This window comes from Triticum aestivum, chromosome 2A (genome assembly GCF_018294505.1).
Source record: "Triticum aestivum cultivar Chinese Spring chromosome 2A, IWGSC CS RefSeq v2.1, whole genome shotgun sequence".
Lineage (NCBI taxonomy): Eukaryota > Viridiplantae > Streptophyta > Magnoliopsida > Poales > Poaceae > Triticum > Triticum aestivum.
Window position 1 is genome coordinate 68,752,410 of NC_057797.1, and position 12,181 is coordinate 68,764,590.

The following is a 12,181-nucleotide window of genomic DNA, read 5'->3' on the forward strand; positions in this document are numbered from 1 at the left end:
ATGACCTAAACGGCAGTGCCACAAATAAGTTGCACTCTCATTATCAACTCTGCATCTTTTGGCTTCAACATTATGAATATGTGTGTTACTACTATCGAGATTTAACAAGAATATACCACTCTTCAAGGGTGCATGACCATAAAAGATATTACTCATATAAATAGAACAACCATTATTCTCTGATTTAAATGAATAACCGTCTCGCATAAAACAAGATCCAGATATAATGTTCATGCTTAACGCTGGCACCAAATAACAATTATTTAGGTCTAATACTAGTCCCGAAGGTAGATGTAGAGGTAGCGTGCCGACTGCGATCACATCGAGTTTGGAACCGTTTCCCACGCGCATCGTCACCTCGTCCTTAACCAATCTTCGCTTAATCCGTAGTCCCTGTTTCGAGTTGCAAATATTAGCAACAGAACTAGTATCAAATACCCAGGTGCTACTGCGAGCATTAGTAAGGTACACATCAATAACATGTATATCACATATACCTTTGTTCACCTTGCCATCCTTCTTATCCGCCAAATACTTGGGGCAGTTCCGCTTCAAGTGACCAGTCTGCTTGCAATAAAAGCACTCAGTTTCAGGCTTAGGTCCAGGTTTGGGTTTCTTCTCTTGAGTAGCAACTTGCTTGCCGTTCTTTTTGAAGTTCCCCTTCTTCTTCCCTTTGCCCTTTTTCTTGAAAGTAGTGGTCTTGTTGACCATCAACACTTGATGCTCCTTCTTGATTTCTACCTCCGCAGCTTTCAGCATTGCGAAGAGCTCGGGAATAGTCTTGTTCATCCCTTGCATATTATAGTTCATCACGAAGCTCTTGTAGCTTGGTGGTAGTGATTGAAGAATTTTGTCAATGACGCAATCATCTGGAAGATTAACTCCCAATTGAATCAAGTGATTATTATATCCAGACATTTTGAGTATATGCTCACTGACAGAACTGTTCTCCTCCATCTTGCAGCTATAGAACTTATTGGAGACTTCATATCTCTCAATCCGGGCATTTGCTTGAAATATTAACTTCAACTCCTGGAACATCTCATATGCTCCATGACGTTCAAAACGTCGTTGAAGTCCCGATTCTAAGCCGTAAAGCATGGCACACTGAACTATCGAGTAGTCATCAGCTTTGCTCTGCCAGACGTTCATAACATCCGGCGTTGCTCCTGCAGCAGGCCTGGCACCCAGTGGTGCTTCCAGGACGTAATTCTTCTATGCAGCAATGAGGATAATCCTCAAGTTACGGACCCAGTCCGTGTAATTGCTACCATCATCTTTCAACTTTGCTTTCTCAAGGAACGCATTAAAATTCAACGGAACAACAGCACGAGCCATCTATCAAACATAAACAAGCAAGATACTAATCAGTTACTAAGTTTCATGATAAAGTTAAGTTCAGTTAATCAACTTAATTAAAGAACTCCCACTTAGATAGACATCCCTCTAATCCTCTAAGTGATTACGTGATCCAAATCAACTAAACCATAACCGATCATCACGTGAGATGGAGTAGTTTTCAATGGTGAACATCGTTATGTTGATCATATCTACTATATGATTCACGCTCGACCTTTCGGTCTCCGTGTTCCGAGGCCATATCTATATATGCTTGGCTCGTCAAGTATAACCTGAGTATTCCGTGTGTGCAACTGTTTTGCACCCGTTGTATTTGAACGTAGAACCTATCACACCCGATCATCACGTGGTGTCTCAGCACGAAGAACTTTCGCAACGGTGCATACTCAGGGAGAACACTTCTTGATAATTTAGTGAGAGATCATCTTATAATGCTACCATCAATCAAAGCAAGATAAGATGCATAAAAGGATAAACATCACATGCAATCAATATAAGTGATATGATATGGCCATCATCATCTTGTGCTTGTGATCTCCATCTCCGAAGCACCATCGTGATCACCATCGTCACCGGCGTGACACCTTGATCTCCATCGTAGCATCGTTGTCGTCTTGCCAAGCTTATGCTTCTACGACTATCACTACCGCTTAGTAATAAAGTAAAGCATTACATCGCGATTGCATTGCATACAATAAAGCGACAACCATATGGCTCCTGCCAGTTGCCGATAACTCGGTTACAAAACATGATCATCTCATACAATAAAATTCAGCATCATGTCTTGACCATATCACATCACAACATGCCCTGCAAAAACAAGTTAGACGTCCTCTACTTTGTTGTTGCAAGTTTTACGTGGCTGCTACGGGCTTAAGCAAGAACCAATCTCACCTACGCATCAAAACCACAACGATAGTTTGTCAAATAGACTCTGTTTTAACCTTCGCAAGGACCGGGCGTAGCCATACTTGGTTCAACTAAAGTTGGAGAGACAGTCGCCCGCAAGCCACCTATGTGCAAAGCACGTCGGGGGAACCGGTCTCGCGTAAGCGTACGCGTAATGTTGGTCCGGGTCGTCTCGTCCAACAATGCCGCCGAACCAAAGTATGACATGCTGGTAGGCAGTATGACTTATATCGCCCACAACTCACTTGTGTTCTACTCGTGCATATAACATCAACATAAATAACCTGGGCTCGGATGCCACTGTTGGGTTTCGTAGTAATTTCAAAAAAATTCCTACACACACGCAAGATCATGTGATGCATAGCAACGAGAGGGGAGAGTGCTGTCTACGTACCCACGCAGACCGACTGCGGAAGCGTTGACACAACGTAGAGGAAGTAGTCGTACGTCTTCACGATCCAACCGATCAAGCACCGAAACTACGGCACCTCCGAGTTCGAGCACATGTTCAGCTCGATGACGATCCCCGGACTCCGACCCAGCAAAGTGTCGGGGAAGAGTTCCGTCAGCACGACGGCGTGGTGACGATCTTGATGTACTACAGCAGCAGGGCTTCGCCTAAACTCCGCTACAGTATTATCGAGGACTATGGTGGCTGGGGGCACCGCACACGGCTAAGGAATCACGTGGATCAACTTGTGTGTTTCTGGGGTGCCTCTGCCTCAGTATATAAAGGACTAGAGGGGGCAGGCTGGCCAGCCAAGCTTGGCGCGCCAGGAGAGCCCTACTCCCTCTGGGAGTAGGATCCCCCCCCCCCCAATCCTAGTTGGAATAGGATTCGCGAAGGGGGAAAAGAGAGAGAGGGGGCCGGCCACCTCTCTAGTCCTAATAGGACTAGGGGAAGGGGGAGGCGCGCAGCCCATGTAGGGCTGCTTCTTCTCTTTTCCACTAAGGCCCATCATGCTCATTTAGCTCCCGGGGGGTTCCGGTAACCTTCCCGGTACTCCGGTAAAATCCCGATTTCACCCGGAACACTTCCGATATCCAAACATAGGCTTCCAATATATCAATATTTACGTCTCGACCATTTTGAGACTCCTCGTCATGTCCGTGATCACATCCGGGACTCCGAACAACCTTCGGTACATCAAAATGCATAAACTCATAATATAATTGTCATCGTAACCTTAAGCATGCGGACCCTACGGGTTCGAGAACAATGTAGACATGACCGAGACACGTCTCCGGTCAATAACCAATAGCGGAACCTGGATGCCCATATTGACTCCTACATATTCTACAAAGATCTTTATCGGTCAGACCGCATAACAACATACGTTGTTCCCTTTGTCATCGGTATGTTACTTGCCCGAGATTCGATCGTCGGTATCCAATACCTAGTTCAATCTCGTTACCGGTAAGTCTCTTTACTTGTTCTGTAATACATCATCCCGCAACTAACTCATTAGTTGCAATGCTTGCAAGGCTTATGTGATGTGCATTACCGAGAGGGCCCAGAGATACCTCTCCGACAATCGGAGTGACAAAACCTAATCTCGAAATACGCCAACCCAACATGTACCTTTGGAGACACCTGTAGTACTCCTTTATAATCACCCAGTTACGTTGTGACGTTTGGTAGTACCCAAAGTGTTCCTCCGGTAAACGGGAGTTGCATAATCTCATAGTTATAGGAACATGTATAAGTCATGAAGAAAGCAATAGCAACATACTAAACGATCGGGTGCTAAGCTAATGGAATGGGTCATGTCAATCAGATCATTCTCTTAATGATGTGATCCCGTTAATCAAATAACAACTCATTGTTCATGGTTAGGAAACATAACCATCTTTGATTAACGAGCTAGTCAAGTAGAGGCATACAGTGACACTTTGTTTGTCTATGTATTCACACATGTATTATGTTTCCGGTTAATACAATTCTAGCATGAATAATAAACCTTTTATCATGATTATAAGGAAATAAATAATAACTTTATTATTGCCTCTAGGGCATATTTCCTTCAGGGAGGTCCCTTTTGGCGCGCAAGCGGCTCCGGAAGGACTGAAAGGGAAGTTTCCTTGCCCGAGGGAAATTGCAAGAGACAAAGACGCTGGTTATGAGGTTCATGCATGGGCGCGCGAGGCGACTTATCTTGACGAGCCTGCCATGGTTTCTTTGCTGCGAGGGCGAGCTTCTTGTGCGAGGTAGGAAGTTATATGGAACTACATACAAGTGTGTCGATCCAGGTTATTCTTGCACGGATGCAATGCCAAGGTACTTCTTTGTTGATGTCGTGTCCTTCTACAGTTAATATTGATTTACCTTCTAGCTGATGCATGCTTTGTTGTAGGTATCGCATCTGCTTCGCGGTGACTGATGGCATGTAAGGGGTTGAGTTTGTTTTCTTCGATAGAGCAGGGAAGGAAATTGTTGGTAAATCTCTGATTACCTTTCTTTCATGGTGGAAAGTCCAGTCGTATTCCTCTTGAAGAAATAGTTGGTGTGGCCCACGTAGATGACACTGTTCAACAAGAAATAGTTGGGTTGTTTGGGCAGAAGTACAGATTTGTGGTCTCTATCTCCCCAAAGACTTTCCTGCCTGAGTCAAAGGAGACCTCATTTCAAGTCAATAGGATAGATGTCCCCACTGAAAGATGCCTACGCAATGCAGTTCTGTATCGCAAGGTAGATTCATCTGGCCAGTTTGGAAGTAATACAGATTCTCGGTCTACTCATACTGCTTCCTTTTCGTCCAAGGTACTGCCCGCTGGATCCGTTCCACCACTTCTCATGATCAGCCAAGATGTTGAGCAAGCACACATAGAGACACAATCAAAGGTGCGCCTTCTATGATAATTGTTTTTTGTCTCTGCTGCTTTGCTTTGTTGTGACTGTACTATGCTCCTCATCCTTCACCCTGATATATGCCAGGCCCCTAACACTACTAAAGGCAAATCAACTAGTGCTTCCCTAGACTCTGTGAACAAAAGGTGGAGCTGCTGCTATGTTGTCCACATGGTTCCAGTTAATATGTCTAAGTTTTGCTTGCAATTGATTTTACAACCGCAACCTTTACCTTGCTAATTACATCATTTGCAGTGGCAATAAGAGGGGGCTGACAAAACATGAGGTGGCCAGTACTCAGCTGCGCAAGCCCTTATTTCCAAACGATAGCGCACAGGTACTTCTTTTCCCTTGCGTAGAGCAAAAAACTCAACCATGTGTTAGTCAATGACCAATTGTTCTAAACTTCTGTACAGGAAACTGGGCCTGTGGAGAATAACATCCATGCTTTGAGTGAGGAAGATGCTGCTAAGCTAAGGTATCTACGTTCGCTTGAAAATATGTTTTCACCGAATTACATTGGAGTAGTTTGTTTGCATCTGAATGCTACTTAGAGCATCTCCACTCACGCCCTCAACAGGCCCCCAAGGCGTGTTTTTTTGCGCCGACGCCGAAAAAATGCCCCAGTTGCGCCCCCAGAACGCCGAAATGCGCCGGCTCGGCCCATATTTTGGCCCAACAATTCCAGGCCGAACCCAGCGCACTAGGGGTGCCTAGAGGCTCCGACGGAAGGAAAAACCGCGCCTGGGCCACCACTGTCAGGTGAAAAAGCATCTTCCACATCCAGATTCGCCCCCCCCCCCCCCCCAGTGAGCGCGCACACGCCTTCCACCATCGTGCCGATCCCGATGCCGCCTACCTACCCACCGCCGCTAGAAAGGCCATTTCCCCACCAGAAAAGAGAGGGTTCACCGCGGCACCCTCCACCCTGCTCCTGGGCGACCTTTCTGGCGCTCCGGCAATGCAGGGCGGGGTTACTGACGGCTGCGCGCCTACCACGCCCGGCAGGTGTTCGGCGATTTGTCTGCTCGGCGATGGACTCAGACGACAAGGAGGCGTTGGCGGCGCTGCTGGAGGAGGAAGCTGATGCCGAAGCCCAGGACCAAGAGCATCTCATGGTCCTCGCCGCTCTGGTCGGCCTGTTCGAAAGCAATGCAAAGTCGTGGCGAGCTAGCTTGGCGCCGGGCTGGCTGAAGGCAAAGCGAAGGCATCGAGTGGAAGGCTATTGCTTGCTCTACGTCGACTACTTCGCTGACCCTCCACTGCACGGCGAGAAAGTATTTCAGCGCCGTTATCGGATGAGCCGAAAGCTCTTCCTCAGGATTGTGAATACCACTTGTGAGTTCGACAGTTACTTCAAGTGCAAGAAGGATTACACCGGCACACTTGGATTCGCCTCATTCCAAAAGTGCACGACAGCTATGAGTATGCTTGCATACAGAGCTCCCGATGATTCACTGGAAGACTATGGACGCATGGCCGAGTCCATGACCATTAAGTGTTTGTACAAGTTTTGCGGGCAGTGGTGGCAGTGTTTGGACCTCAATACTTGCGATCACCCAATGTTGAATACACTGCTCAGATCCTAGCACAAAATGCAGCAAGAGGATTTCCTCGGATGCTTGGAAGCATCGACTGCATGCATTGGAAATGGAAAAAAACTATCCATTTGCATGGCAGGGGATGTACAAAGGTGCCAAAGGCGGTTGCTGTGTGGTACTTGAGGCAGTGGCCACACAAGACCTCTAGATTTGGCACTCCTTCTTTGGTATGCCAGGAACTCACAATGACATCAACATACTGCAATGCTCCCCTCTCTTTGCCAAGCTTGTTGAAGGTCATGCTCCTCCGATGAACTTCGAGGTCAAGGGACGCCACTACAACAAGGGATATTACCTAGCAGATAGCATCTATCTGAGATGGTCCACATTTATGAAGACTATCTCAAACCCTGTGCCAGGAGGCAAGAACTCCTACTTTGCCAAGTGTCAGGAGGCTTGCAGGAAGGATGTCGAGCGGGCATTTGGTGTGCTCCAATTTCGATTTGCTCTTGTCTGGTACCCCGCTCAAACTTGGTCGAAAGATCAAATGTGGGAGGTCATGTCTTGTTGTGTCATCTTGCACGACATGATCATTGAGAGCGAGCGGGAAGAACTAGTGTTTGACATTGAACCATATTACAGGCAGGGTCATGTTGCCCAAGTTGATCATCAGCTACCGGCAATCTGGACTGCCTTCCTCAATATGCGTCTGGAGATCCGAGACCCATAGGTGCATCAACAACTGCAGCACGATCTGGTGGAGCACCTATGGAGGCTCAAGGGCAACGCCTAGCTCGACGTGTGATGGAATATGAGTTCTCATTTGTTGAACTATTTGATTTGTATTGATTTGTTGAATTATTTGATTTGTATTGATTTTTTGTGATGAACTATGTGATAGCTTCTGTTGAATTTGTGCCGAAATACACCGAATATGGGCCGAAATTGGTCCAATTTGCGCCGAAAGTGAGCCAAAAGTGGGCCAATTTGCGCCGACATTGGGCCGAAATCGGCGCCTAGGAGGCGATCTTGGGGGTGACTAGGAAACCTACTGCCCCCACGCCGATTTTTCCACCGGCGCACCCCCAGGCGGCGCTATTTCAAGCCCCTGGGGGCTGAACGAGTGGAGATGCTCTTACCCTTGAAGAAAAGCAAATGAAAAGTGGCAGGAAAAGCCGATGTGCCCCCTGACAGCAAAAAACCCAAGCTCTAGACCAAATGCCTTTAGGCGACATACCCTTTTGGTTCTTTTATTTGATCCTTTGCTTGCTAACTACCTGCTCCTTATAGTTTATGTCATTTTGATTTCTCCTTGGAATTCTGTTTCTGCAAAATCATGTCATGTTCAGTGCAGAGTTCGAGAGAACACTGGCTTGATGGATTGGTGCTTCGCTTCTATCCACCATCGCTTTCCTTACGCCCTGTCACTTATAATGGAGTGTTCTATTTTGCCGTCCATGGCTGACCTTACCTTATTATATATGAACAAGCATTCTCTATAGTTAGAGCTTGGTTTGTAACGGATCTGTGCTTAAGAATTCCATTCGTTTAGCCGTGTGTTGCTTATCAATGTACCGCCGTATTTCACAGGGAGATTAAGGATATTATGAAAAGAGCTTATGAAAATGATCTTGTTGCGTGTCCCTTGCGTGTGTGATCCTATTTCGAGGGTTCACCTTTTGCAATAGTGCCTTATGCTTCATGAAAACTGTTTGACGCCTAAGCATTTTGTACAAACAACTACCACTGAATGTGATCTTGCATCAAAATGATGCATAATATGAAAAATGGCAGTCCCTGTTAGCCCTGTATGTGGTTTACTTGCTCAACATTCATCTCTATCGCACTGAACTATATGCCCTGCTTCTTTCAATCAAGCCGTATAATTTTACTTTGTGCTCGACTCCTGCTATTTTTAGTCAAGATAAATACTCAACTTCTGCTGTTTTTAGTCAGGATTAGATACATGTACAACTAAACATGCTACACTTGCACGGCTGGCACGCGCGCTTGGTCACACCGTTTGAACCGGGCACCGCGCGCGCTTCCGGAGTTCCGGTCTAGTGCATATGCACTTCGTACGCAATGATGCCTTCAGATCGTGCGATCGTTGCTGCAAGACGGTTCTCACCTCATAATCCAGTAATTGTTCCAGTAGAACATAGGAACTGGCAGGTATTCTAATTTAGATCGACACCGCAACACACGAGTTGTGACTGAAGCAGATGGCCCAGACATTACAACGAAACAATAACTGCAGGATAAAATACGATAGTCTTTGTTCTTGCATCTAAAAGAGGATAAATCACCTACAACAGTAGGATTATGATCAGATCAGTTTGACCTCATCATTGCCGAAGCTGTAACGTTTGGACTTGTGCTTGATCGTCTCGAGGCTACCTGTGTTGCCAGCTCTGAAAACCTCGACACCAGACAGTACTGCGAAGTGCTCCGCTTTGGTGTAGCCTGAAGGGTGAAGCGTCCCCCGCTCTGTTTTCTGGAACAGCCTCGCCACACACAACTTGCCGGAGCCCAACGGCAGGATGTGAGACGCCATCAGGGAACACCGCTCAGGCGGAGCTGGTTCTTCCCACACCTTCTGCAGCACCGGCCGTGCCTGAGCGAGGTCAGATGCACAGAGCTGCTCGTCTTCACGTGAAAAGCCAAACCAGAGGCCATGTTCAGGGACGTACTCAGCCCGGCCTCTGAACGGCAGCGCAGAAACATGTACCTTGCTCCAGGTGCCACTCACCGTGTTGTAGGAGTATATGCCCGCTGCCACAGTGGACATCCAGATCTGCGAATCATCATACACCGTGAAGGCACTGAACCCATAGGGGTTCACCGCCTCTCCTGGCTTGTGGTTGCTCGGGACGTCGCCGTTGTCAGGAAAATCGAAGTCAGGCTGCTGTAGAGGGCGCCAGTGCCAGTCCTCCGGGTGGAGGAAGCCAGGCGGGCGGCCGTAGATAAGAGCCTGGAAATAGTGCGAATGGGGCGGGGAGCCATTCTCTCTAGCCATCACATAGAGGCCATCGCCAACGGTGAAGGATATTGTCCTCGAATTAGGCTTCTTCGTCTGAGGCATGGCCCGGACTGCCCTGGAGGCGGTGTCGTAGAGGAGCGTGCGGCCCTCGTGGTCGACGGCAATGATGTTGTTCTTGAAGGCCATGAAATCCATCCAGCCGGATTGGTGCGGCTTGCAGGGCCAGTCGAAGGATATGGTGGGCGCAGGCAACCTCCCAGGAGCTGGAGCGCTGTCGTTTATGGCAGCTGGATCTGCTGGCTGTGGCGATCCGGTAGGGTAAAACAAGGTTGCGGGGTCGATGCAGTGCAGCCTGTAAGCGGGTCGAGGGGCGCACAACCTATTGACCAGCAGATTGACGAAACGGCGATTCATGGTTCCGCTTCAAATCTCTCTCTGCCTCGATCTAATAGACAGAAATCTGGCTTATTTTTCCTTTCTTCTATTTGAATGAACTGACAAATAAAAAGAAGAGCATGGACTAGTTAATTGTTGATATCGGCGTCTTCTCCAAGTGAGATCGAGTGAAGAATCCACATATGTAGAGAAATAGGATCGGAAATCAGGGTCATACCTGGCCAAGGGAGGGAGCAGGCAGGGATCCTTCAGCAGGCAGCGGACAAACCGGGATGTTGGAGTCGGCCAGAGAGAGAGAGAGAGAGAGAGAGAGAGAGAGAGAGAGAGAGAGAGAGAGAGAAGGGGATGAAGGAGGAAGGTGCGTGAGGTTCTGATATAGAGGCGGCGCAAGAGGGAGGTGGATCCTATATGACGCTCGTTAGCGTCCAAACGTCCTGCCTTCGCTGAGGCTAGCGTCTGGTTGGGCCGGCCCACGTGCGGGATTCGCCTGTTTATCCCTTCCCTGCTGCTTTCCCTCGCTGTTTCGTGTTTTTTTTTTCGTTTTTCTTCTGTGCTGTTTTTGCTTCCGGTCTTTTCACTGTTTTGTCCGGTTTTCAGTGGTTTTGTTATGGTTTTTTTGTTCCCTTTTACCTTTTCATTTATTTTCTTATTTTCCTTTTTCTTCTCATTTTTTGGTATTATATAAAAAGTTCGCTGTGTATGACAAAAAATGTTCATCGTATATTAAGGAAATGTTCAACATATATTGCAAAAAAATTCACCTTGCGTTTATAAAAATGTTCATTGTGTGTTACAAAAAAATAATCACACATTTAACAAAATGTTCAACGTATTTATAACAATGTTCATTGTGTACTTACAAAATGTTCAGTGTATATCAAAAAAATGTTCAGTGTGTTTTTAAGAATTGTTCAGCATATATCAAAAAAATGTTTAATGGTCAAAACTTTTGATTTTTTTTCTTCCGCTGCTCTTAGTTCTTAGAAATTCGCGCGGCGTGTATACATTAAACAGTGAGAAGCTCAAGTGGTATTGGACACTTGGCCACTACCGTCGGGTGTCGAGTTCGATTCCTCGATGCCGCATCTTTTTTTTCGGATTAATAGCAGCTCGTTTTGACGCCACTGAATGGGCCGGCCCATTTTGATCGTGCGCCTGCGCGGAAGCTCGTGTGGTTGACGCTCGCGAGCGTCAGCTAGGAGCTCTCCAAGAGGGAGAGATGCCCCATGACTTTGACCTAACGCTCCCACCGCTCCGTTGCTGGGCCAGTTGGCCCTTTGTTTCCCAGTTTCCTGCTTACTGCGGGAGCCGGCCCATGCCCACCCCACTCCCCCCTATTTTCTGGGTTTCTGCTAGGCTTTTATTTTGTGTACTTTTATATTCATTGTCCATTTCATTTATTTTAATCCTTTTTACTTTTTCTGTTCTTCTCTATTTTTCATTTTCTAAATACATACATACTTATTCGAATTTGTAAGCCTTTTTAATTCTCAGGTCTTTAAAAATATATTCATAATTTTAAAATTTGGAAAACATTTTTCATATTTAATGATTTTCTTAAAACCCTGGATTATGTTTTAAAAGTTCGCGGCAATTGTTTAGTACACACAAAAAAATTATTAACATCTTAAATCTCACAAAAAATATTTACTTATTCATGAATAGTTTAAAATTCTTGAACATTTTCAAAATAAATAAAACCAACCATAACAAAAATGTCGGTCAAAATAAATACATATAGAAGAAGTGACTAATCTAAGGAAAACTCATAGGCGCCCTCGTCCTCGCCTGGTCACGATATCATTCACCGTTGGACGCCATGCAAATCTGACACAACAAACTTTTGTGGGACATAGCCGTTTTTAATAATGTAACGGGTTAGACAATGGTACCGTGACGTCGTTTGGATGCTGGCGGCCACATCCATCTTGTACTCCCTGACCCAACTTGACGCGAGAGAGACGTTTCAGACCTGCACCATCCCGGCACGGTGCACACCATAATTCACAAGACGTTTGGGCCACCACAGTAGCTCCTACCGGTCACTTATCTAGCCGCACCACCCACCAGAAAACGGTGTGAATCAGACGACTGCTGCATGTAGTCTACGATCGGCAGATCCGATTCAATGCCAATAGCCGGCAC

At 46.5% G+C, this 12,181-nt stretch overlaps 1 protein-coding gene across 1 annotated transcript; it reads right to left on the minus strand.

The window, feature by feature from the left end:
* Window positions 1-8,833: 8,833 nt before the first annotated feature.
* LOC123184763 (uncharacterized) lies at window positions 8,834-10,388 on the minus strand. Its single transcript, XM_044596828.1, has 2 exons — window positions 10,254-10,388; window positions 8,834-10,134 (listed from the first exon to the last, which is right to left on the minus strand). Exon 2 carries the CDS (start codon window positions 10,052-10,054, stop codon window positions 8,987-8,989), a length of 1,068 nt encoding a protein of 355 aa, XP_044452763.1. The 5' UTR covers window positions 10,055-10,134; window positions 10,254-10,388; the 3' UTR covers window positions 8,834-8,986.
* Between the last annotated feature and the right edge of the window lie 1,793 nt (window positions 10,389-12,181).